The 26,783-nt window shown below is 47.2% G+C and overlaps 1 protein-coding gene across 5 annotated transcripts in view; it reads right to left on the bottom strand.

Moving 5' to 3' along the window:
* The window catches only part of FRMD5 (FERM domain containing 5), a 323,210-nt gene extending 304,438 nt beyond the window's left edge, over nucleotides 1–18,772 (bottom strand). For all 5 annotated transcript variants that reach the window (XM_074966676.1, XM_074966674.1, XM_074966679.1 and 2 more), the window contains exon 1: nucleotides 18,624–18,772. In XM_074966676.1, the coding sequence (XP_074822777.1) occupies nucleotides 18,624–18,725 (102 nt within the window). In that variant the 5' untranslated portion in view covers nucleotides 18,726–18,772. The remainder of the gene's footprint in view (nucleotides 1–18,623) is intronic.
* Nucleotides 18,773–26,783: the final 8,011 nt, after the last annotated feature.

The raw sequence follows: 26,783 nt of genomic DNA, 5'->3' as shown, positions 1-26,783 counted from the left end.
ACCAGTCAGGAGTGGCCAAGGTGTAGGGCCATAACAAAAACTCTTTGTACTCCCAACTCAGAAATCAAAAGAAAATATTTTAAAATTAAGTAGACTCATCCTCCTTCCTGTTTACCAGGCAGATTTCAATTCTCTTGCGCATGCTGCATGATCCTACCAAGCTGCAAGCCAGTTAGGTGATTCTGTTAGATAATATACTTTCAAAGATTTTGTCCTTATAATACGTTCATGTCTTTGGAGGTGTTTTCCAATACCCCATTCCCTTTTCCTCCCTCTCCCCTCCCCCCCCAAATATTTGCATCATACCAGAAGCTACATAGAGCTTCTCACAGCATCTGAATGTCTAAAATTATGTTAAACACCCTATCAAAGTAAAAATGAGCATTCCCACAAGACGGCCAAATCACTACTGCTCGTGCAGCTGAACTGAAGCATCCCGTTGCCAATACCCATCGCATCACCACATTCCCTATAAACCGAGAGCCTCTCTGAACAGAAGCACCTTATTCTGTGCCCAATCTGGAGGTCAGGTGAACACTGAAGGGAAGCAAATTTCATAGATGAGGGTCCCTCTGCTGAATACACTCTGATCCCGGTCCCAAAGAATTCTATCCAAGAACCAAGAGCTGTAATGGCTAGGGGAACTTAGTTGCCATGAAGGGAGATGGTGAAGAGGTGCTATTTCTACAAAACAATTCATTAAAATAAACTCATGGGGGTCTGGTAGGTGCAAAGGAAAAGGGTTAATATGCCTTATTGCAGTAAGTGCTGCGGGATGCAAGGTCCCGTGACAAGACAAGACAAATGCTGCCTCTTCATACTCTAAGGTACGTGTTACAATGGACTAGATGTTACTTTTTAGCTCACCGCAGCATAGACGGTACAATATTGTGTAAGTACAAGCTATTCTTCCCACTTTCCCTAACAAGGGCAAAGGGAACTCGACAATGCAGTAAACTCTTCCCACTCCAAAAAGCAGACTGGACATACATAGAAAAACAGAGGGTTTGCTGGTCGAATATGCTGCAATTTGAAGCATGGTTTTATTCTGAAAAGTAACTCTGTAAAATGGCACCTTTTTACTCAATCGCTCTGTTTCTTCTGTGTATTCAGTCACAGCTGCTGATTTGATTGACTAAAATAAGGTTTCATTTTACTTCTTTTAGCCCTGCATAGACAACACAGTTAAGAAAGAGTGAACTGGAGTCTACTGCTGTACTTCTTATTCAGCATCAACAGAACCGCTGACTAAATTTCAATTACACTGTCACCTAGTTACATCTTTGCAAACCCACTGAAGGCAATGGGTTGCCAATGAGGACATAGTTGGGGACAATGGGATTACACAAGTGTAATTAAGGACAAAATAATGGCCTGCAGAAATGTCATTACTGGTGATGATGCAGAAGAAGCAGAGAACCTAGCTTGATTCCCCGCCAGTCCCAAATAGGGTTTACATCACTGGCAGTTAGAAAATTCATTTCTTGGCTTGGAAAAAATGAACAGCTATAATATGGGAGTAACTGAGAAACAATAACCATGGAACCCCATTGTATAGTGTCACTTTTCAGAGCACAACCACACTTTTAACACTAGATATTTATGCAGATTTTGATTTCACTTTTGACCAAAACTGAGTAACTGTTCTTCAGGCACACTTCGCCATACTTCGCAAGCTGTCTCCAAAACACCAAACACGGGATCGTCTTGTAAACAAGCATCACCCATACACATCACCCAATGAATTGACTGAAAAGCTTTGCATAACAATGAAATGTGGGAGACTATAAGCATTAAAGAGGAAAGAATGAATTCCCCATGAGGTTGCAAATGTCACCAGACTCTGGAGCAGAGATCCTCATAGCAATGCCCCTTCTGCACACACAGGAGTTTCCTTTGGGCACACAACTGAAACAACAGCCCTTGATTGGCCTCTACAGGCAGATTCATTGCAGAAGCAGAGAGGAAGCTGCTCTCCACTTCCAGTGAGAGAGGACTGTGGAAGTGAGGGGGAAAAGAAGCTGGAGGCCATCCCCATCCTCAGACAGAAGAAATCCTCCTCTCAAGAAATTTTCACTAACCTGTAGAGTGATAGCGGGTCCTACAAGGCTGAGAGGGGAGTGCTTGTGTTGCCCGTGGCCAGTGGGATTGAGGAGCTGACCCCCGGCAGACACAGACAGGGCTTCCTCACGCTAAGGGCAGGTGGTAGCGAGGTACCTCTCAGCACCAGGTATCCCCAGGAAGCATCACAAGGTTGTCACAAGAATTAATGTTTGTAAACACCTTTGGGATGCTTGGATGAAAGATGCAATATGTTCTACGTATTATCACAGAATAATGAATAAAGACAGTGATTTGGCTATTTTGTCTCTGTTGCCATCACAAACGATGGCCTGAGCTGTACTGACATGATGAGAGTACACAAGCAAAGACGTCTTCTGGGATTATAGATGTTAAAAACAGTCAAACAGCCATGTCAGTTTCTTCTCCATTCAAAACAGAGGGGAGAAAAACCCCATATTGTTTATCAAATGGAAAAAAATCCCTCTATATATTTTGGTTTTTAAATCTGGATCCACAAAGGGACGCAGGCATTGCAAAGCCTTAGACACCCAGAAAAATCACAGGAACACACTGCAATGCACAAAAGCCCAAATTTGGCACCCAACTTCCTTATCCAATGAATGGGAGAGCTAGGCGCCTAGGAAGCCAATCCACAATAGCCAGCACACAAGGCAGGAAGCCATCTCCACCAGCCAATGGGAGATGATGAAAAAAGGGGTGAGTGCTAAGCCCCACGCCCTCACAGAAATAGGCACCTCCCGGCAGCTCGTACTTAGATGCCTATTTCTGCTAGTGATCCACAGCCAGGGTCCCCTATCTTGGAGCCGGATGGTTTAGACATTATGTCGCTCCTTGTGAAAATGAGTTAGATCCCCGCTTTGCTCCATACCAAACAGCTGGAGGAGCAGGTGGTGTTGAGGTGAGGTGGTCTCACCTGGGATGTGGGTGACCCAAGTTCGATTCCCTCCTCTGCCTGAGGGAGAAAGGGGTCTTGAACAGGGTTCCCCCACCTCTCAGGAGAGTCCTTGCACCACTGAGATATGGGATAGTCTGTTGGGGGGGACCCCTCAATCTCTCCTGTTGAAGTTGGTTCCCTGCGTATAAAGAGAGAGTCTTTGGGCCAGCAAGAGAGTGACTCTGTAGTGCAATGGTTCGGGCACCCACCTGGGAGACGGGAGATCCTGGCTCCAGTCCCCCTGCTCCAGTGACTCTAAGGGTACATCCATATGGCTTTAAAAGACCCGCAGTACAGCCAAGGCTGGCCCACATCAGCTGACTCAGGCTTATAGAGCTATAAAACTGCAGCCTAAACCTTCAAGCTTAGGCTGGAGCCCTGGCTCTGGGACCCTCCCATCTCAGAGCCCAGGCTCCAGCCGAGCTTAAACGTCTGCTCTGCGACTTTATAGCTCCATGAGCCCAGGTCTTTTATTGCAGTGTAGACAGAGCCTAAGCGTTTATACCTGGTGGAACAACATCAGCAGCCGAGACTGCGGGAACCCCACCTCTGAAAATTCCATCGCTCAGTGGCTAGAGCAGCGGCTCTCAACCTTTCCGATTCCTGTTCCCCTTTCAAAAGTCTGATTTGTCTCGTGGACCCCAAGTTTCACCTCACTTAAAATCTAAAAAATCAGACATAAAAAATACAAAAGTGTCACAACACACTATTACCGAAAAATGGCGGACGTTCTCATTTTTACCATATAATTATAAAATAAATCAATTGGAATATGTATTGTCCTTACATTTCAGTGTATAGTCCATAGAGCCGTATAAACAAGTCACTGTCTGTATGAAATTTTAGTTTACACTGACTTTGGTAGTACTTTTTATGTAGCCTGTTGTAGGCAAATATCTAGGTGAGTTGATGTACCCCTGGAAGACCACTGTGTACACCCAGGGGTACACGTCCCCCTGGTTGAGAACCACTGGGTTAGAGCACTCTCCTGAGAGGTGGCTGTTCAAACCCTCTCTTCTCCTCAGGCTCGGGGGGAACTGAACCTGGCTCTCCCACATCCCAGCTGAGTGCTCTTACCACTGGAATAGGAGCGGTAAGGTAGGCAGCACCATCATCACCTCCTCTTCCAGCTTCCAAATTCTGAATGGAAGCCGATCTGGTAGGTAGCTTCTGAGCACGCCTACCAGATCAGACCGCAGAAGTGAGATAGGCAGACGAACACTTATCTTCCCTGGATCGTGGATGGCACCACGGCTTCGATAGGAGACAGGTGTCCAGACACCTAATCGGAGGCAGCAGTGTGCATGGCCGGAGGCAGAAACACAGGCCCTTAGGGACCTTTTACCCTAACAACTTAGGCACGTAGAGAATTTAGGTGCCGAGTTTGGCAACAGCCAGCCGGGAGCTTTGTAGATCGCAGTGAAGCCTAAAACTGGGATTTAGGCACCTAAATCTGGGGGTTAGGGTCCAAAATACCTTTGTGGATCTCAGCTCAAGAGATTATTACAAATGATCGAGGAAAAATCTGCTATAACCAAGGAGTTAACAGCATTCTTTCAAACCATCCCCTCAGTCATGCAAGACACATTCATTTTCATGGATGTGCATAGGTAAGGATGTAATTTAACCAGATTAGAACTATTTCACGTTTCCTTGTTTGCATCTCCAGGGCTACAAATAAAGCCATACTCCGTGCAATCATACACACTGCAAATTCATCAGCCTTACAGGCAATTCTAGAATCATCAATATGAAATTGTTTTCACACTGCTGTGATAATTTACCCTGGAAAAAGTTCAACACAGAAGAATATGTTCCAAAACGTCCTTATTGCAAAAACAGCTCCAAGTCTTTCTGTAAATAAATAATAATTATTCTTTTGACCACAATCAAACAGCTGCTGAGAGAAGTATAGTTCAATTTTACTATCTCTGTAACAGCACCATTTACTGACCCATATATTGATGAGCTATAGCCAATATTTGACAAAACTGAAAATAAACATGTCTTTTTTCAACAGCAAATCCCTGCTTGTTCCCTAGACTGGTTTAGTAATGTATTGTCATTTATAACAAGTGACAATTGTGCCACATTTCTTTTGCTGCTTGAAAATGGGATTTTCAGAGCCTGCTGATTTCAGAGGTTTTTCCACTCCTATAATTTAATTTCCTATTCTGAGAAGACAGCGACATTGAGTAAACCAAAGGGGACTACTCTCATTTGAACGAGGTCATACACAGTATTGGCTCCACATTTTGGATCAAATTTTAATTTGTTACGGTATAACCATAGAGTGTTGCACTACCTATTATCTGACTGTGTGCGTACTGGAAAGTGTTGAACTGTGAAAGTAACAGCACATACCTGCCATTAGGGTTCAGCTCTCACATTAACAGACTATGCTGCTCTGCAGACTGATGTCAAGGCAAGATGTTGCACTTGTGCAATCCTATTGACTTCGGTGGTATCATAGAGGCGTGAATTAGAACAGAATTCAATCATTATTTTGTGAACTATAGCACATGGCTAAGACATTAATTTCTTTTGGAGAGCTAAAACTTCTTCTTTTCAGTTCATTTTGTTACCTTGTCCTCCCAACGCATACATCACTTTTATCCATTACTTGTTACACCCTGCCTGACATGCAGATTGTGGTTTGCAGCATTGCTGTAGCCGTGTCGACCCAGGATACCAGAGAGACAAGATGGGCGAGGTAATGTCTTTCATTGGACCAACTCCTATTCATAGAATCATAGAATATCAGGGTTGGAAGGGACCTCAGGAGGTATCTAGTCCAAACCCCTGCTCAAAGCAGGGCCAATCCCCAACTAATTCATCCCAGCCAGGGCTTTGTCAAGCCTGACCTTAAAAACCTCAAAAGGAAGGAGATTCCACCACCTCCCTAGGTAACGCATTCCAGTTTTCACCACCCTCCTAGTGAAAAAGTTTTTCCTAATATCCAACCTAAACCTCCCCCACTGCAACTTGAGACCATTACTCCTTGTTCTGTCATCAGCTACCATGGAGAACAGTCTAGATCCATCCTCTTTGGAAATCCCTTTCAGGTAGCTGAAAGCAGCTATCAAATCCCCCCTCATTCTTCTCTTCCGCACACTAAACAATCCTAGTTCCCTCAGCCTCTCCTCGTAAGTCATGTGCCCCAGCCCCCTAATCATTTTCGTTATCCTCCGCTGGACTCTATCCAATTTGTCCACATCCTTTCTGTAGTGGGGGGCCCAAAACTGGATGCAATACTCCAGATGTGGCCTCCCCAGTGCTGAATAGAGGGGAATAATTTCTTCCCTCGATCTGCTGGCAATGCCCCTACTTATACATCCCAAAATGCCGTTAGCTTTCTTGGCAACAAGGGCACACTGTTGACTCATATCCAGCTTCTCGTCCACTGTAACCCCAGGTCCTTTTCTGCAGAACTGCTGCCTAGCCATTCGGTCCCTAGTCTGTAGCGGTGCATGGGATTCTTCCATCCTAAGTGCAGGACTCTGTACTTGTCCTTGTTGAACTTCTTCAGATTTCTTTTGGCCCAATCCTCCAATTTGTCTAGGTCCCTCTGTATCCTATACCTACCCTCCAGCGTATCTACCACTCCTCTCAGTTTAGTGTCATCTGCAAACTTGCTGAGGGTGCCATCCTCCACATCATTTATGAAGATATTGAACAAAACCGGCCCCAGGACCGACCCCTGGGGCACTCCACTTGATACCGGCTGCCAACTAGACATGGAGCCATTGATCACTACCTGTTGAGCCCGACAATCTAGCCAGCTTTCTATCCATCTTATAGTCCATTCATCCAGCCCATACTTCTTTAACTTGCTGGCAAGAATACTGTGGGAGACCGTGTCAAAAGCTTTGCTAAAGTCAAGGAACAACACGTCCACTGCTTTCCCTTCATCCACAGAGCCAGTTACCTTGTCATAGAAAGCAATTAGATTAGTCAGGCATGACTTGCCCTTGGTGAATCCATGCTGACTGTTCCTGATCACTTTCCTCTCCTCTAAGTGCTGCAGAATTGATTCCTTGAGGACCTGCTCCATGATTTTTCCAGGGACTGAGGTGAGGCTGACTGGCCTGTAGTTCCCCGGATCCTCCCTCTTCCCTTTTTTTAAAGATGGGCACCACATTAGCCTTTTTCCAGTCGTCCGGGACTTCCCCCGATCGCCATGAGTTTTAAAAGATAATGGCCAATGGCTCTGCAATCACATCCGCCAACCCCTCTCGCACTCTCGGATGCAGCGCATCCGGTCCCATGGACTTGTGCTCGTCCAGCTTTTCTAAATAGTCCCGAACCACTTCTTTCTCCACAGAGGGCTGGTCACCTCCTCCCCATGCTGTGCTGCCCAGAGCAGTAGTCTGGGAGCTGACCTTGTTCGTGAAGACAGAGGCAAAAAAAGCATTGAGTACATTAGCTTTTTCCACATCCTCTGTCACGAGGTTGCCTCCCTCATTCAGAAAGGGGCCCACACTTTCCTTGACTTTCTTCTTGTTGCTAACATACCTGAAGAAACCCTTCTTGTTACTCTTAACATCTCTTGCTAGCTGCAACTCCAGGTGTGATTTGGCCTTCCTGATTTCACTCCTGCATGCCCTAGCAATATTTTTATACTCTTCCCTGGTCATTTGTCCAATCTTCCACTTCTTGTAAGCTTCTTTTTTTTATTTAAGATCAGCAAGGATTTCACTGTTAAGCCAAGCTGGTCGCCTGCCATATTTACTATTCTTTCTACACATCGGGATGGTTTGTTCCTGTAACCTCAATAAGGATTCTCTAAAATACAGCCAGCTCTCCTGGACTCCTTTCCCCCTCATGTTATTCTCCCAGGGGATCCTGCCCATCAATTCCCTGAGGGAGTCAAAGTCTGCTTTTCTGAAGTCCAGGTCCATATTCTGCTGCTCTCCTTTCTTCCTTGAGTCAGGATCCTGAATTCCACCGTCTCATGGTCACTGTCTCCCAGGTTCCCATCCACTTTTGCTTCCCCTACTAATTCTTCCCGGTTTGTGAGCAGCAGGTCAAGAAGAGCTCTGCCCCTAGTTGGTTCCTCCAGCACTTGCACCAGGAAATTGTCCCCTACACTTTCCAAAAACTTCTTGGATTGTCTGTGCACCAATGTATTGCTCTCCCAGCAGATATCAGGATGATTGAAGTCTCCCATGAGAACCACGGCCTGCGGTCTAGTAACTTCCATTAGTTGCCGGAAGAAAGCCTCGTCCACCTCATCCCCCTGATCCAGTGGTCTATAGCAGACTCCTACCACAACATCACCCTTGTTGCTCACGCTTCTAAACTTAATCCAGAGACTCTCAGGTTTTTCTGCAGTTGCTGAAAGAGACAAGCTTTGAAGCTCAGAGCTCTTCAAGTCTGGGAAAGACACTCACAGTGTCACAGCTAAACACAAGGTGGAGCACATACGGAGTTAACACATGTTGCAAGAGACCATAGAAGAGAAGGAATATTGGGACTCATAGAAACCAGCCTCAAACCACTCATCACATAAAGAGAGAGTTTTCCTCAGGACACAACTGACTTCCTCCAGAAACTCAGCAACATTAACAACCACCTCAAAACACCATCCTTGCCACCAGGGATGTCACCTCCCTTTACACCAACACCCCTCACAATGACAGAATCACCGCCTGCCTCAAATATCTGCAAGACAATGGACAATGCTAAGATAACCACCCCGAACACATCGCCAAACTCATCCATCTCATCCTCCCCCATAGCAATTTTACATTCAACACTACATGCTTTGTCTAAACCATGGGAATAGCCATGGGTACTAAGGTAGCTCCCCATAATGCCAACCTCTTCATAGACCACCTAGAGGAAGAATTTCTGGACAAATATACCATACAACCAATGATATACCTGAGATACAGTGAAGATATTTTCATCCTCTGGACAGATGACCCAAACTCCCTCATAGATTTCCAGCACAATTTCAGTGACCATCACTCATCCATTAAACTCTCTTTAGAACATTCCCAATGCCAGCATCAACTTTCTGGACACCATGATCAGCTTCAACAATGGAACCCTACAGACAACTATACACAAGAAACCCACTGATCACCAAGCTTACCTTTACAGATCCAGTAACCACCCCAAAACACACCAAGATATCTGTTATCTACAGCCAGGCTCTCAGATACCACAGTATATGATCCACGGAGAAAATCCAGGATACGTACCTTAACACTCTTAAAACTGCTTTCACTAAACAAGGATATTAGTGCATTACAGAACGTGCCACTCAAACACCCTGAGAGAACCTGCTTCAATATAAGGGAAAAAATCTTCCGTTCACACACACCTAGCTGTCACTTACCACCCCACTCTAGGACCCATACAGGGTATAATTAAACAATTACAATCCATACTCAAGAAATCTTTCCCAAACCCCCTCTTCTGGCCTTCAAACAACCCCGCAACTTCACCAAGCTCATCATCACAAGCAAGCTCCCCAAAACCAGGGCACACAAACTCAAAACAGCATCAGACCTTGTCATAATAGATGCATCAGCACAGTTATGATGACCAATACCCTCCACAACACACCTTTCAAGATCCACTAGCTCTACACGTCCATTGCAACATGTGGTGTACGTCATCCCATGCACTAAATGCCCCAACAACAACTATGTGGGTGAAAAGAGACAATCACTACGCTCTCAAATGAACTCTCACAGCAAAAGGATAAAAGACAAAAACATGACATCATCCGTGGGCAAACACTGTTCACAAAATGATCACTCCATATCTGACCTCTCATTCCTCGTCATCAACAGAAACCTGCAGCACACTGGCAAAAGACAAGCGTGGGAATTTAAATTCACAACTCCGCTAGACACCAAAAATCATGGACTTAACAAAGACACCGGATCTATGGCCCCTTACAACAATCTGTAACCCACTAACCCTCCTTTGTCCTTCAACTGTAAAGGTGGTTTCAATGAGTCCCAATATTCCTTCTCTTCTATGGTCTCTTGCAACTGTAAAGGTGTTAACTGCCTACTTCACCTTGAATGGTCTCTTGTTAACTACTTATCTGTTCCACCTTGTAGGTAGTTGTGACACTCGAGTACCTTTCTCAGACCTGAAGAAGAGCTCTGTGAATGCTTGAAAGCTTCTCTCCTTCATCAACAGAAGTTGGTCCAACTAAAGATATTACCTCACCCACCTTGTCTCTCTGATGTAGACGGGGAGCATTCTGGGGCAGGTACTGTTTTTACATTACTTGTCTGGGTAGTGCCTATCACAACAGGATCTCAAGGCTTACGGGGGCTCCTAGGCATCAATATAATTATTTTGTGACTCAGTATTTTAGAGGAACTTGAATGAGCCACATCCAACATTTTTCACTCAGGCAAAACTCCCACTAACTACAGTGGGGACACATGCCACAGTGTGGAGAGAGTCAAATGGGTTGAATAGGACCACATGTCATACCTATACTTCTGTAACACAATCTTGCTTAGATGTCAGGTGTAAAATGGTTGCCACATAATGGCAACAGCAATTTTGACTCTTTGTTGACAACCAAACTCTACAGAAGCAAATACTATGCCCAGTGCTCCCTCTCATACTGACAAATGGACCTTGCCATGCTGTGCTATGAACTCCAGGGTCAAATCCTGGTCCTACTGAAGATTAGTACTGTAGAAGCTGTCCCATGCACTTCACAAGGGTTCGGATTTCACCCCAGCTCTTCGTACAATAAGCAATTGTCCAACCTTCATCTGATTCCCTCTAAGAGGAGCCCGCAATTGGAGGCTTAGTTAAGAAGTGTATCGTAAAGAGACTCACTAGTCCCTCTTTGTTTAGAGACACCAAAGACCATATCATGCCATCAGCCCATGTGTGGGACTCCCACTGAAATCAATGGAAACGCTTTCCAAGATTCAATGGTAGGATAGAGCCATGAATGAACACTGCTACCACTGTTCTTTCCTTTCAGTATGATCACTTTACCTACTGAGCAGAGAACTTAAAAGGACTTGGAATGTACAAGACTCCTTAACTATGTGCGGTATGTCAGACACCATAGAAACCTACAACTTCACTAGCTGATTTCACTGGATAAAAGCAGAAACCATCTTTTCCATTACGCTATATATGATAAATTCAATGTTATGCACTTTTTAAAAAGAGATTTAAATAATTCCTCAATATCCTGAGGGTGGAAAAAAACTAAAAAATATTCATCTTGGAAAATGGCTACTGAACGAGAGGACAGGAGAGAGTTTCTATGTTTGTTTTACAATGCCAGCTCCTGTGCAAGTTAATAGGATGCGAGCACTTCAAGAAACGTTGCAATAGCAGCAGTAAAAATACTCTCAGTGTATAGCCATGACATTTCCACTAACGCTAGCTTCCACTAAAACGAAAGTAAAGACGGCACTGTTTGTTTTAGTGGGGATTTCTGCTTTAGCACCTTTTCAACAGCTGTCTTTTTACATTCTTACAATTTCAGATATACACTTGGAAACTAAATATGAAGTTAAAACCAAGGAAATTCTGAGTTCAGGGTACCACTATGTCTCTTAACACCCACACACTGTGTACCTCTGCACATACGCACACAATTTTGCTATTGGAAACTTCATAACGCAATGAACCCACATACCATATGCACTTCAATGTCTAGGCACTGAATTAAGCATGCAGTACATACAGCATACAGTTCTATAGTGATTTAGCAAGGCACGAATTACAGGTTTCTCTTACAAATGAATTTTTGTTTTTATGAGTAAATGCATTATTGGCCAATAGATTTCATGGAAAAACAGCTGTAAAGAAGTCTTGTCAATACTATTTTTACCACTGTTAAAACTGTATGTCTATAATATATAATAGTATAGGACACATGTGGTGAAATCCAAGACCGAGTGAAGTCATTGGGATGGTAAAACTCCCACTGACTTTAACGGGGCCAGGATTTCACCTAGGGTCAATATATTCCTGCCGATACAATTACATTACTTTAATCTTACTGGCAGCTTGCTCTGAGATCGTGCAAAAAATCCACAGAGCTCTACCTACCATATAGACAAACAACATTGTCAGTGTGTTTGTTCCTCAAATTCATTCTTACTCAGTGTTTCTGAAGAGGTGTCTCTTGTTTGCAGTACTCCCTTTATTACCTGCAGTTAGTTTTCAGGCTGAGGAGAGACTAATGTTTCTGCCTTCAAACAGGAAGGCACGAGAAACAGTTAGAAACTTTATAACATGAAGCCTCATGGTTTCTTGAGTTCACAGCAGTAGGCAGAGAGCTATAATCCTCAAATGAAAAACACATCACCTTTGCTTGAGATTTCAGACAAGTAATCCCATTCTGTAAGTAGAAATTTGCTAGCATCTTTCCCAGAAAAAGCAATTGGAAACTATCAGAAGATAAAAAAAAGATCGTGAACAAGCTGGGATGCTGGAACAATTCTTATAGCGGGAGTGCTGAAAGCCATTGAACAAAACTAAATCCTCTAGATCAGTGGGTTTTAACCTTTTTTCATTTGCAGACCCCTAAACAATTTTGAATGGAGGTCCGAACCCCTTTGGAAATCTCAGACATAGTCTGAGGACCCCTAGAGATTGCGGACCACAGGTTGAAAACCACTGCTCTATATGATGGAAGCCATGCATTCTGTTGCGCTTACTTTTAGCCCGGGGATACTGCCGCATCTCCAGCACTCCTGTGTACAAGTAACCTTCACTCGGCTAGAGCTGCAAGAAACAGGGGTTCCTATAGTCTATTGTGTAAATTACCTGTTAATGATCTTGTCAGGTCTTCCAATGAACTTTGCATATCGTATGGATTTTTGTCCAAGGGAGCAAAAGACTTAAAATTAGGACAGTTTTAAAGTTATGTGAGAAACTGTTAAATCTCAGATCCATATTTTATGTCTTCATGTTTCTCTTCCCAAGCATTCACGTTCTGCTTTTCTACAACAAAATACCAACTGTCTTTTCATTAAAGTACTTGGTGCCCTTATGCAATAAATCATTCATTATTTCAGGTTCTTTATAATACCAATGATATTGACACCACAGTGAAAATACTAAACTTTCCTCGGACAAGTAATATTTTTCAACGTACATTTTATTCAAAGTTTTATTAGTTTGCCTTCCTGATAAATTGTTTCATAGGAGGATCAGACATGACAAATTAATTATATGGCTACACTAGAGTCAAAACTGATGAGACCAAGCTTGATAAGTTTATGGAGGGGATGGTATGATGGGATAGCCTAATTTTGGCAATTAATTGATCTTTGACTATTAGCGGTAAAGATGCCCAATGGCCTATGTTGGGATTTAGATGGGGTGGGATCTGAGTTACTACAGAGAATTCTTTCCTGGGTGTCTGGCTGGTGAGTCTTGCCCACATGCTCAGGGTTTAGCTAATTGCCATGTTTGGGTTCGGGAAGGAATCTTCCTCTAAGGGATATTGGCAGAGGCCCTGGGGTTTTTTTGCCTTCCTCTGTAGCATGGGGCACGGGTCACTTGCTGGAGGATTCTCTGCACCTTGAAGTCTTTAAACCATGATCTGAGGACTTCAATAGCTCAGACATAGGTTAGGGGTTTATTACAGGAGTGGGTGGGTGAGATTCTGTGGCCTGCATTGTGCAGGAGGTCGGACTGGACGATCATAATGGTCCCTTCTGATCTTGAAGTCTATGAGATGAACAAAAGATTTAAGGTTCCCCATGTTCTCCAGGTGATGTGTCCGTTACTGGGATTTTTAGGAACGGCTGGGATTCAGAACTTGGCTGCAGTAGGGAATGTTTAATGTTTATAAAACTTGTGTCATGTAACAGCACAACTGAACCATGACAACTTCGACACCCTAAGATTTCTGACTCACCATCAGTTTTAGAAGCAGGGATGATATTGATTTTACTGCTTCTAATAAAAAGAAAAGGAGTACTTGTGGCATCTTAGCGACCCGAAGACCACCTAATACTATTAAACCAAAAGCTTTCCCAAGCCATGAAAATATAAACAGCTGTATGCTCCTCTACACATATAAAGTCATTGAAATAACACCACATCCCTTACAAGTTATTGAAATCAGTGATCCTGCTTGTATTCAGACACTGAGATCAGCGCTACACATTATATCAAGGACTGTGGCTAGGAAAATAACCCTCTGATGTCAGACTTCTAGTGGATAAGAAGAATACAAAAATGTTTATGCGGGGCCTGATCCAAAGCCCACTGAAGTCAATGTACAAAGACTCCCATTAACTGCAATGGTCTTTGGATCAGGCCCATAGTTATTTGGCTTGGGAAGGACCTTTACTGAGGCAGTTAGCCCATTCTGACTGGATGTTTTAGAACGGAAATTAAGACCAATATAGACAAAGGATTCATCACAGCATAGATGCTGACATGCTCATTTAGTGCAGGAATATTAATAAATGAGATTTCTGTAATCAAGTTCATAAAGATTTAATTGAGAAACGGAATATTCAAAGTAACTGTCTACAAAGCATATCATTAGATGTTCTTTGTCAAGCAAAGCCAGAGGTTAAGTTTGGTTAACGGGTTTAACCAGTTCTCTTACAGATGTATTTCTGTTAAAACCAGATCAATTTCTGAACTGCTCCTCTTTTTCAAGCAATACAAAAGCCAGCCAACGTGTCAGATGTTCAACATTCAGAAACATGTATGTGCCACTGATGTAAATCGCTACTCAATCTCTCTCTATAGCCAACTTCTATATGTGTCTCCATTCCCATTTACAAAATTACAAACTTCTACAGAACATCCTCACTAACCCCTTTCACATTCTGTGTATCATATTTAATGGTCCTACACACTGAAATTATAACCTCTGATCTGTATGTTGTCTCTCTATATTTAACAAAAAATGGAAGCACACAAAAACAAAAATGAAAAAAGATACATATCAGTTTGGATGAAGAAATGCCATGGATCTGTGCAAGACAGGGGAAATATCTGCATTTATAAGGTAATGACCTTCAAAACTCATTCACTGTTCTCTAGGCTGTAAATTTACAGTGATTTTCTCATTCCTGAGACATTATACATTTCCACCATGTATGCTTTAATTTGTCATGGAATATAAATACTTTTGCTTAAAAGTCAGCATGAAAGCAACAGAAAAACATTTACCTGTGGTAACCTTGAGTGTGAGGGTATTAGGAGCTGACGCTCTTTTACCGTAAATCATGCATACAACATACCAGTATTTCTGTTCACTGCCCCCAAAATCATATAAACTGGTGAAACACAGCATCAAGTGGCATTTTATGTCAAAATTATATACAGTATAAGGATACTCTTATTTTAATTCTATTCCCAAGTAAATCAAAGAAAGACAATCCAGCTCTCTTCCAAACTGGATTCCCCGTACTTACCTATCTAAGCTACATTTTTATTCAATTGATTTATATTAAAAGCCATCTCTCAAAAATTAATTGATTTTTGTATAAGCACAACTAATTTGACTGCCATTACAGCCACTTAAGTCACCACTTTGCAGTTAAGGTGGGGGAGAGGCAAGCTAGGGAAGGAAATCAGTAACATTAACATTCCTGAGATGTTATTTACACAGAACAGATTTTTAAAAACACATTTATTTATTTTCCTTTGCTTAAGCAAAAGTGAAGCCTCCCACAGCCTGCAGTATTTATTTGTAACCAGTTATTTAACGCGAAGTATGCTTCTGCATGCATTTAAAAGATTTTCTACTTGCCCTAGAGCTACAATCGAGTCAGAATCAGCAACACCCAAATAAATCAGTGGAGAGATGGGAGTTGTTGTTATTTACACGTTGTATCACAATTATCCAAAAACCTTGCCTGAATTTTCTACAGCTTACAAGTTGGAAGAGTGCCAGTTGACACTGTCAGGAAACAGAATCAACGAGTAAGGCTACGAATCTGTCATGGACTCCATGATTTTACGAGACCTCCACGACTTCTTGAAAATTCCAATAATTCAGCCCCGGGCAGTGGGAATCGGGCTTCAGCCCCAGGCAGCAGGACTCGGGCTTCAGTACTGATGTAGTTAAAACTGCATTAATGTGTGTACATTTCTGTGATTTATTCTTTATTGCCCGCATCCTGTCCATGACTTTTAATTAAAATACCCATGCCAAAATCTTAGCCTTAACAACGAGTGCTATGGTGTACATTCAGTCTGTAGGCTTATCACATGGATGTTCTCTGTTATGATTAAAAAATTAAGATTAAAAACTGTCTATACAAAATGGAAACCTCTTGTACATGTCAGCCACCCTGTGTCCTCAGTCCTAATGTTATAGTTCCTAGCTAGTTGTTAAGGCAATAGTGTTGTGATTAGGTTACTCATGTTCAAAACATTCTGGCATTCTACTAGCCTAATAATGTATCACTAAATCCTTACTAGCAAATCTTTCATATCCAGATTAGAGAGAAAACTGATTCTGACTCAAGAAAATTTCATTACAACACAATATCTGAACACTTATCTGGCCTAGAACACTTTGAATAGTGATCTAGACTATTTTAAAGTTAAATCAGTCATTAGAGCAGGATAGAGGCAGTACTCTGATACATCTCCTGGTATTTGTGTTTGGCTCTGACAGCATTTACTATACTTTAATTTGCATCAAAATCATTTTTAAAAGCACTTACTATATGTATTGAACTCACAGAGTCCTCGGCAGAATTGTGTAAGTCTAAGAGCACCAATTTTACTCAGCAAGAGGTACAAATTAAGCTCTTCTTCCATCATCCAACAATGTTTACTTGATTTGATTATACCCCACCAATGGAAAGCAGCAGCACGAGAGCTGTTCTGTAATCATATTTGCACCAGGGAAGGTTAGTGAAAGTTGCGGGTTTTGATTTTGAACAGAAAAAAGAATAATGTCAGTAAAACTTGCAGCAATCGTCCATGTTCTGGTTTATTATAAAAGACTGAATCAGGGTAATATATTAGTTCTATAAAATAACGAAGACACTTATTTTACATACGGTATATCCAGTAATAGTGATGTTGTGGGAAGGGGTGGAGGGTAAGGGGGACACAACTTTAGTCCACTGAAATTCATCCTATTCCATTAAATTGTTTGGGTTTTTTTGAGGGGAGGGGAACACAGTCGGGAAAATGGTAAGCTCCCTGCTAAAAGCTAGAGACTACCCCCGTTTCACAAGGCCACTTGGCCTGCGAGGAGCTATTCTTTTGTGAATGCCGAGAATTCTGACTCACAGAAGTGCTGATCAAAATAATGACGTGAGACATTATTTTCCTGGTGGAATCAAAAAGCTTCTGTGTGACTAAACTCCCTCCCCTGAGCAACATCCCAGTCAAGCTGATCAGACTTTTCTTTCTGAGGGCTGAAAAACTGGATACATCAATCTGCCCAGTTGAGGGGGGGGGGGCGCATTTCAGAATTAAAGGTCACTGAATGAAGCGGGGATTCATTTGCTTTCTTCCCCCTCCTCCCCCCACTCTGTGTGTAATGCTTCCAGCTGTTACCATCTAGCGTGGCTGTAATTCACTGATGAGCATCGGATTCACACACGCGCACACACCGAGCTGGAAAGCTACAGGTCTGTCTTTGTTCCCATCCGACGGAAAAACCACCCAGACACGGTAGCATCCTCCATCAAACACAAACTTTACGACGCCAAGCCCAGGAGTGGCTTTAATGCTCAGACCCCCCATGAAACCCTATTGGCGGCCAGGGGCCGCCCCCGGGGTGTCTCTGCAGAGCGGCCAGGGCGCGGAACGCGCCGGAGAGGGCGAGAGGCGGAGGACGCGAACAGCCAGCGCCGGATCCCGCGCCGCTTTTGTTTGCAGCCCCCGGGCTCCATTCGCCAGCCCGGGCTGGAGGCGCTGAGAAGTGAGACTGCAGGGCACGGGGGGGTGACACGGGGCTGCGCCTCCCCGTCACCGATTCTGCCCCAGCGCCAGTGGTTTTGTTCCCACCCGCACCGACTGTTTGCCCCAGCATGCGAGGGGTCCCCACCGCGCTCCGGCAGCGAGCGAAGCCAGCCTCCGGCCGGCGCCGGGCTGCTCAGCCCCCTGCACGGCGGCGTTTGCACGGGAACCAGCGCCCAGGGGAAAAAACAACCCCCCGCCCACACCAGCACCCCCGTTTGCGCCCCTCCCCCAAAACAAAAGTAACGTTTTCCCCGGGGGCCCGCATCTGCCGGGCTCCGGACCGCATCCTCCCGCGGGGTCAGGCGAAGCCAGGGAGTTTTCCCTCCCAAGCTCGCCGGCTGTGCGCAAGTTCGCACGGAGCCCCCCCCAAGCCATGCTCGGGACGGGTGCCCCCCTCCCCCGGCAGGCGCTGCCCGCCCGCAACCCGCGAAGCCCCGTCACCCCCCGGGGGCCGCGGCTGCCCTGCGCGCCTCTTTTCTTCCGCCCCCGCGGCGCCCCCCCCCCCAGCCCCCCGAAGGGTGAAGTTCACCGCGGCGGGGGCGAGCCTGCGGGGCTCGGCTCCGCTCCGGGGGTGGGTCACGCAGCGAGCCCGGGCACCGCGCTCTGCGGGCTCTGCGATGCCCGGTGCAGCCCGGGGGGGGGCAGCTGCACCCCGAGCCCCCCCCGCGCCCCCCCGAGCCCCCCCGCCGACCTGGAGGGTGCAGGTGTACTCGCTGTCATCCAGCAGCCGGACGGTGCAGCCGTACTCCCGCTCCAGGCTCCTGCTGCTGCCGCTCATCCAGCGGCTCAGCATCTTCCCCGGCCCGGCGGCGGCGGCGGCGGCGGGGCGCTCACAGGGGCCGGGCGGCTCGGCGGGGGCGCTCGCCCGCTGCCCGGCTCCGCGGCATCCCAGCGGCCCCGACGCCGGGCAGAGCCGAGTGCGAGTCCCCGCGCCGCCGCTCGCGCCGCCGGGCGGGGGGCGGGGCCGGCGCTGAGCGGCGGGCGGGCGGGCCAATGGCGGCGCGGGGCCGCCGCAGGCCCCAGCACCGCCAGCCGGGTGGGGGGGGAGGGAGAAGCCCGGCCTCGGCCTGGGGAGCGGGGCCGCCCCCCCCGGTGGGGCCTCAGCGCCGCGACCCGCCCCCGGCCCTGGGGAGCGGGGACTGCAGGGACCCCCTGTCTGGGGAGCCGAGCGCGCAGCTGCGGGGCGAGGGACCCCCACGGGATCCCCCTCCACCCGCCCCCCAGGCACGGGGACCCCCCTCCCCCCCCAGGCAGGGGGAGCCCAGCGAGGACCCCCCCCGTCCCCCGGGGACCCCCCCGGGACCTCCCCCAGGCACGGGGAGCCCTGCGAGGGACCCCCCTCCGCCCCCCCGGGGACCCCCCTCTGCCCCCCCAGGCACGGGAGCCCTGCGAGGGACCCCCTCCGCCCCCCTCGGGGCCCCCCTCTGCCCCCCCAGGCACGGGGAGCCCTGCGAGGACCCCCCTCCGCCCCCCCCGGGGACCCCCCTCCCCCCCAGGCAGGGGGAGCCCAGCGAGGGACCCCCCTCTGCCCCCCCCGGGGACCCCCTTCTGCCCCCCCAGGCACGGGGAGCCCTGCGAGGGACCCCCCTCCGCCCCCCTCGGGGACCCCCCTCCCCCCCACCCCAGGCAGGGGGAGCCCAGCGAGGGACCCCCCTCCGCCCCCCTCGGGGCCCCCCTCTGCCCCCCCAGGCACGGGGAGCCCTGCGAGGGACCCCCCTCCGCCCCCCTCGGGGCCCCCCTCTGCCCCCCCAGGCACGGGGAGCCCTGCGAGGACCCCCCTCTGCCCCCCGGGGACCCCCCTCTGCCCCCCCAGGCACGGGGAGCCCTGCGAGGGACCCCCCTCCGCCCCCCTCGGGGCCCCCCTCTGCCCCCCCAGGCACGGGGAGCCCTGCGAGGACCCCCCTCCGCCCCCCCCGGGGACCCCCCTCCCCCCCAGGCAGGGGGAGCCCAGCGAGGGACCCCCCTCCGCCCCCCTCGGGGCCCCCCTCTGCCCCCCCAGGCACGGGGAGCCCTGCGAGGGACCCCCCTCCGCCCCCCTCGGGGCCCCCCTCTGCCCCCCCAGGCACGGGGAGCCCTGCGAGGACCCCCCTCTGCCCCCCGGGGACCCCCCTCTGCCCCCCCAGGCACGGGGAGCCCTGCGAGGGACCCCCCTCTGCCCCCCCCGGGGCCCCCCTCTGCCCCCCCAGGCACGGGGAGCCCTGCGAGGGACCCCCCTCTGCCCCCCCAGGCACGGGGAGCCCTTCGAGGGACCCCCCTCCGCCCCCCGAGGACTCCCTCCGCCCCCCCCAGGCACGGGGAGCCCTGCGAGGGACCCCCGCTCTGCCATGCCCAGGCACAGGGAGCTCTGCGGGGACCCTCCTCTGGTTCCCCCCCCAGGGCATGGGGAGCCTGGACACCCCATGTGTCAATGGGAGCCAGGGTGGGGACTCAAGGGGTAAGAGCAGCATCCGCCCTGCCCCATGATGTGCTCGGGGAGCCTCTGCACATGCCCAGGCTGCTGCGGCCCCAAGGAGCAGGGGCCAGGTGGGTACAGAGCCCCTGACAGCCACTGCCCTGACCCCATCCTCTGCCCAGAGCCAGAGGGTAGGAACGGGCCTGCAGAAGGGAAGGGCAGATGGGCGTGGAGGGGGCACAGATCAGGGGCATCAGTGTGCTTTGGGAGAGGCTTTAGAACACCTGTGTGGAATCAGGGCCCCATGGCGCTAGGTGCTGTACAAACAAGTGGCATTCTGGCAGGCCCAGCCCCAGAGAGCTGATAGCCTAGTTATGGGGCTGGGGGAGATGATGGAGCAGAGGAGGGTGGAGGAGCATGTCTGTGTGGAGATCTAGGTAATGGCACGGAGAGGAGCCCATTGGAGTGCCCCTATTAGAAATGCTAGCATTAGGCACCATGCCCACAAAGCACCTTTTTATAAGTCTTTTTGTCCTCCCCCATGTAGAGGGTTGGGCCACCTGGGCAGCAGTCACCCCTTTTGCTCCTATGCTTTGGGTCTGTGGCTGGAAGATATGTCTTCTATCTCCTCAGACTATGAGAGGGTATTCTCTTTGACAGCCAGCCTACTTGAGAAGGACAAATTTCCCCCCTTCCTCCTCCCCTGGAAGAGAAGCACCCAGCCTGTGGCAGCAGAATGAGCCCCTACGAACCGGTCCTCCTAGCTCTCAGTGGGGAGAGGGAAGTGGATGAGCAGGTTGGTGTTCTAGTTTAGAGGTCCAACATCATAGCATCCAAATACTGAGAGAATCCCAGGGGCATCTGTGGCCCTGTCTGCATCATTTGACTAGGAGAGCAGTGACTTATTTCAGATTAACTAATAAGTGACCTTTTTTGGTTCATTTCAAGTGTTTATTCAGATTTGGCTGCAATTGCTGTCATCACAGCTGGCACTGTGGAAGTAGAACATGCGATGGTCCTATCGTACACGGGTGAGGGCTTGCATTGCCGCAGATCAGACCAGAGTTCTGCCCACAAACCCACTCATTTTCACTGACTCCACGGATGGCTGCAGCAGGGAGATGGAAGAGAGAGGATCCTGCCCAGGGAGTTCACTAAAGTTTCACCAAGTTTTCCCCCCAAACTCCCTGCAAAACAAACATCCAAAACAGACAAACAGCCACGAGGTCATTTATATCTCCAACTTCCCTCAGTCTGTCACCTTGAGAACCACTGCCTGGTGTCAGTGTTCTCTCAATTTTATGGTAAGTGCTGTTGTATAGCTCCTGACACTTCCTCCCACCATTCCTTATTGTGCCTCTAACTCCCATCAGTCCTCAGAACTACAAGTTCCAGAATTCCCCTGTTATGAAGTGGGAACAGGGCTGTCCTGGGCCTGTAGCCTGCCATTAAGGGCCTGCATGCCCTATTACAGAAGCTCATCCCTCAGGGGTAACCCAATAAGTCCTGCTCCACGTCTCAGTAGGCTTTGCCTTACCTCAGTCCTGATCTGCTTCGTGCCCCTCCTCAAATCCTTTCACTCCTGCCCTGTATGTCCTCCCACACCAGGCCCATTCTTCCTCCTAGCCGGACCCTCCCCAACATCAGGTCCATCTAGGCCCTATCTACTCCTCTCCCACCTCAATCTCATACTCTCACTGTCTTCTAGAGGGAGAGCAGTTAGGATTCACATCACAAAGGTCTCTTACTCCACCCTTGGCCCTGACAACATTGCGTGTGGCTCTTAACACTACCACTTCTGCATGCTCTTCCAGGGGCCCTGGTATCTGTCTTTGGGGTCCTAAAAGTCAGGCCTTCTTCCCCTTCCCTGGCCACTTAACATTTAGCAATTTTCAGGAGACCACCCCTATAATCTGGCAGCATCAGGGCCTCTGTCCAACTGACACTGCAACAGGGGACCACGCTGTTAGCTTGGTAAATCGTAAAATGGAGACAAGATGAGGCAAGTTCCACAATCTTGTAGCAGAGCATGAAACACAGGTTGTTAGGAGTGATTTGCACACCGAAGTGTTAACTATAGGAGATCATTCTCAGAAAGGAGCCCAGAGCTCTGTACACTGCTGAAAACAGGTGCTAGAAGTAGGTCAGAAGCTTACTCTGTGGACTGATAGGGACTAGCTTGGATAACACATTATCCAATGCTATTTGGGAAAAATAATGGCAGACCAACAGCATCAATGTGTATGGGGCATCTATTGGTACAATTTGAACCTCATGATACCATAGAAGATGTATATCCCTTTTGCCCAAGATGTTGCTATAGGATTACTGAGAACTAGAGATCCTAGTTAAAAAATGCAAATAATCTTCCTTCTGTTGAAATATAACCATAGTCCTATTATTAGCCATTAAAAGTCTACTGTATATCATCTTCAGTTATGGCTCAACAATGTTACAAAAAAATAACACAAAACACCTTCTTACACCAACAGAAGTTGGTCCAATGAAAGGAATCACCTCACCCGCCTTGTCTCTTTCATGTCCTGGGACCGACATGGCTACAACTAGGCTGCAAAACACTTATTAATTCCACAAGGTGTAGACAGTACTGCATCATAGAAAATGAACCACAGAACACTTCCCAGCCAGCTCTATCCTACACATATGCAATTATGGAGGCTACGCTGGTATTTGGGGGGTTACACTGGCCAAGGCTGAGGAGGAATGAATGGGGATAGGAAAAGTAGGAGGTAAGTTCAATCAGGAGCCAGGGAGAAAAAATGGACCTTGAAATAGGCTCTGAAAAGAGTCAGAGAGCGGCAAGGTTAGTAGGAACCTGTGGAGACTGTTCCAGTTCCTGGGACAGCGGGGAAGAGAGAGCAGAAAGAACCCTTACAGTCAGGCCAGTGACTCTCAATCTTCCCAGACTACTGTACCCCTTTCAGGAGTCTGATTTGCCTTGCATACCCCAAGTTTCTCCTCACTTAAAAACTACTGGCTTACAAAATCAAACATAAACATACAAAAGCATCACAGCCACTGTTACTGAAAAATTGCTGATTTTCTCAGTTTACCACATAATTATAAAATAAATCAATTGGAATATAAATATTTTACTTACATTTCAGTGTATAGTATATACAGCAGTATAAACAAGTCATTGTCTGTATGAAACTGTAGTTTTGTACTGACTTCGCTAGTGCTTTTTATGTAGCCTGTTGTAAAACTAGGCAAATATCTAGATGAGTTGATGTACCCCCTGGAAGACCTCTGCATACCCCCAGGGGTATGTGTACCCCTGATTGAGAACCATTGGGTTAGAGCACTCTCCTGTAAGGTGGCTGTTCAAAACCCTCTTCTCCTCAGGCTGGGGGGGAACTGAATCTGGCTCTCCCACATTGATCAGGGGTTCCCAAACTGTGGTACGCATACCCCTGGGGGCACGTGAGACATCTCTGGGGGGTATGCAGGAGAAATTGTGTAATGGTGGTTTTATTTATTATTTCATTTATTGGATTTTCATAATAAGCTACTCAGATGCAGCTTTAAAACTTTCTGGGAATTTGTTATATAAAATATGGTAGTTAATTACTTCAAGATGTACCAATGAGAACACAGATACACCGAGATGCAGACGTACAGAACCCTTCCTCCAATCACCGTACAACGCGGGTTCAGTTGCCCAGCAACTGTCCCATCTTACTGAGCTCAGAACTTAGTCAGGGGTTTTTATTCGGTTGTCTACGTCATACTAAAACTATATCTGTATGTAAAAGTGAAATATGGGAGATGGCTAAAGACAGGCGAGATAGTGTTAAGAAGAACATACAAAGTATCAGTGATGAGTAGGGTAGGGTACACGGGCAGCTGGTAGATCTGGAAAGGAGTAAGCAAAAAGAAAAATGTGTGAACCTCTGGCATAGATAACACACCACAACCTTAATTCTGCCCAGCAGCCCTTCAAGGCAGGGACCGTTTCTTTGTTATATGTTTGTATTTGGACAGTGTTTAGCACACTGGGGCCTTGAACTGTAGAGGCTACAACAATCAGAATAAAATAATCATAAATAATAATTAATGCCAGCATTTGAGCACCCTTTCTGCAAACTCACCACAACCACAAAAAGACCAGACTTCCTTTCCCTACTATCTTTTCTGCACAGTTCTGGAGAATCACATTTACCCATGTGTAGGGAGAGGGTGCTGAAAGGCTAAAACTCCGACTGGGGCAGAATTAAGGGGTGTTGTCTGTGGTATATGTTGGTTGTTCCACAGGTGAGAGGTGTGTATCTCTGGTAGAGGAGTAGATGCACTGTTAGATGCCTTAGCTTTTCATTCCTTTGCATGTCCTTTCCTTTCTTTTTCTGTTAGGTACGTTATGTATAGAAACAACTTTAACTCACTCAGAACCTAGTGATTGGCCAGGTTTTCTTAGATTCATAAAGAATCTCCAATACCACAGTGGCCACTTTCATAAAGAACAGGATCTCTGTGAAAGTGCCCTTTTGTGAGGCTGGAGTTCTTGAACCAGCTGGGTGGTTTCACAAACATCCTATTTGTGAACAGCAGTAGCTGCTGCTTTGTCAAAGATCTTCCTCTGCAAATGCAATAGCAATGCTCTGGAATAGTAAAACGCTGTTCCTCTCCAGCATGATGGGGCCCAGTTGTGAAAGGAGGGCACACAGCTTGGGGCAAATGCTAACAGACAATATTGTATGTCTCTTCTAAGTTGTTTCAAAGCAGAGGTGGCCGGCCAACTTTTTATTTTAAAAGGGAAATGTATGCTTTCCTTAGCAAAAACTAAACTTTTCATGTTCTCCATTAGGTGAACAATGCACATAACGATTCAGCTATGAGGGCTGATGCTAATAGATTAAGAAAGGCTCTTCGACACAGCAATGATTCCTTTCACAAAGAACAGAACCCGCCTCCGAACTGACTCGGCACTTTCATGAAGATCCTAATATTTGTCAAAGTTGCCACTACTTTGTCATAGATCCTGTCCTCATACACTATTCATCTACCTCAAAGCCCCCCTTCTGAACTGCTCCTGAGTAATAGGGTCATCGCCATTAGTGGTTCTTAAAAAGAAAAAAGAAAAGGAGTACTTGTGGCACCTTAGAGACTAACCAGTTTATTTGAGCATGAGCTTTCGTGAGCTACAGCTCACTTCATCGGATGCATAGCATAAGTGGTTCTTGTTTTCATACAGACCAGGAGCTCGTGAGCCAGCTGAACAGTTTAACGAAGAACAAAATTCAGGACACACCAGCCAGTGCTTTGTCAAAGATCCTGTTCTCCTGTCTACTGTTCAGATGCTAATTAGGTTTGTTCTGGAACCAACTGAACAGTTTCATCGAGAGCCTGGTCTTTGACAAAGTAGCTGCTATTTTTTTGAAGATCTTCACCGAAGCAATGCAGAAACCCCTTGAGTAGTCACACTCATTCCTCATCCCCAGGCCAGCCCCAGGGTTTGGACGCAGGGACCATTATGGAGTTGGGAGGTCTATGTCAAAAATTGGTTTTCTTTCCTCATCCAAACCTGTTTAAAAAGGCTTCCCCTGTTTCAGGGAACAAAAATAGCCCATGAAAGTTTTCTCTATTGTCTCATTGTGGCAGACAGAAATTCAGTTTTGATTAATAATGCAACTTTTTTCTTTTTATTAATTAACAAAATAATTCCATAGCCGCAAGTCGCCCTGCGAACTCTCGCGACGAGCACATTTTTGACTCTATGGTTTGTAGTTTTGAGTTACAGGAAAAAGTCATGAGGCTCAGCATGTGAATTTTTTGGCGTCATTTATTAACCAGTTAGAACTCAGAAATGACTTTGCTTGAAAAGCCTCTGAAAATCCAAGCTTTGCTCAGAGTTTATGTGCTGAAAAATTTGGGCAGATACACTGTCGTCTGTTCCAGCCCCAATACCAATACCAAAAATTGTGGTAGAACTCCTTCTATGAGTGCAAAATAGAAGCCAACCTTAACGATGGCATGACAATGGCTTCCTCATAATAAAGCGACTAAGGCCCTGTCTACCCTGGCAGGTTTCTGGGCAGCAAAGCTGGTTTCTGCGCTGTAACGCCCGAAGTGAACACGCAGCCAAGCTACTTAGTGCTCAGAAACTGCGCGGTTGCAGCGCTGTAAAAACCCACCCTGACGAGCGGCGTAGAGCTGTCTGCACCAGGGCTACAGCGCCGCGGAGCCAGTGTAGACTCCCTGGTTGATGATAGCGCTACGATTGGCCTCCGGGAGGTGTCCCACAATGCATGTTCTCGCCTCTCTGGTCATCGGTTTGAACTCTACTGCCCTGCCCTCAGGTGATGAACCGTGAGCCCCACCCCGTAAATTCCTTGGGAATTTTGAAAATCCCCTTCTTGTTTGCTCGGTGACGCATGCAGTGGTCTCAGTGCATCTTTCCAGGTGGCCAGGCCTGCTCCACGCAGCAGGCGATCCCCCGCT

This window comes from Natator depressus, chromosome 10, assembly GCF_965152275.1.
Source record: "Natator depressus isolate rNatDep1 chromosome 10, rNatDep2.hap1, whole genome shotgun sequence".
NCBI classification, from domain to species: domain Eukaryota; kingdom Metazoa; phylum Chordata; order Testudines; family Cheloniidae; genus Natator; species Natator depressus.
Note: the sequence above shows the minus strand (reverse complement) of the source record. Positions and strands in the feature narration are given on the sequence as shown.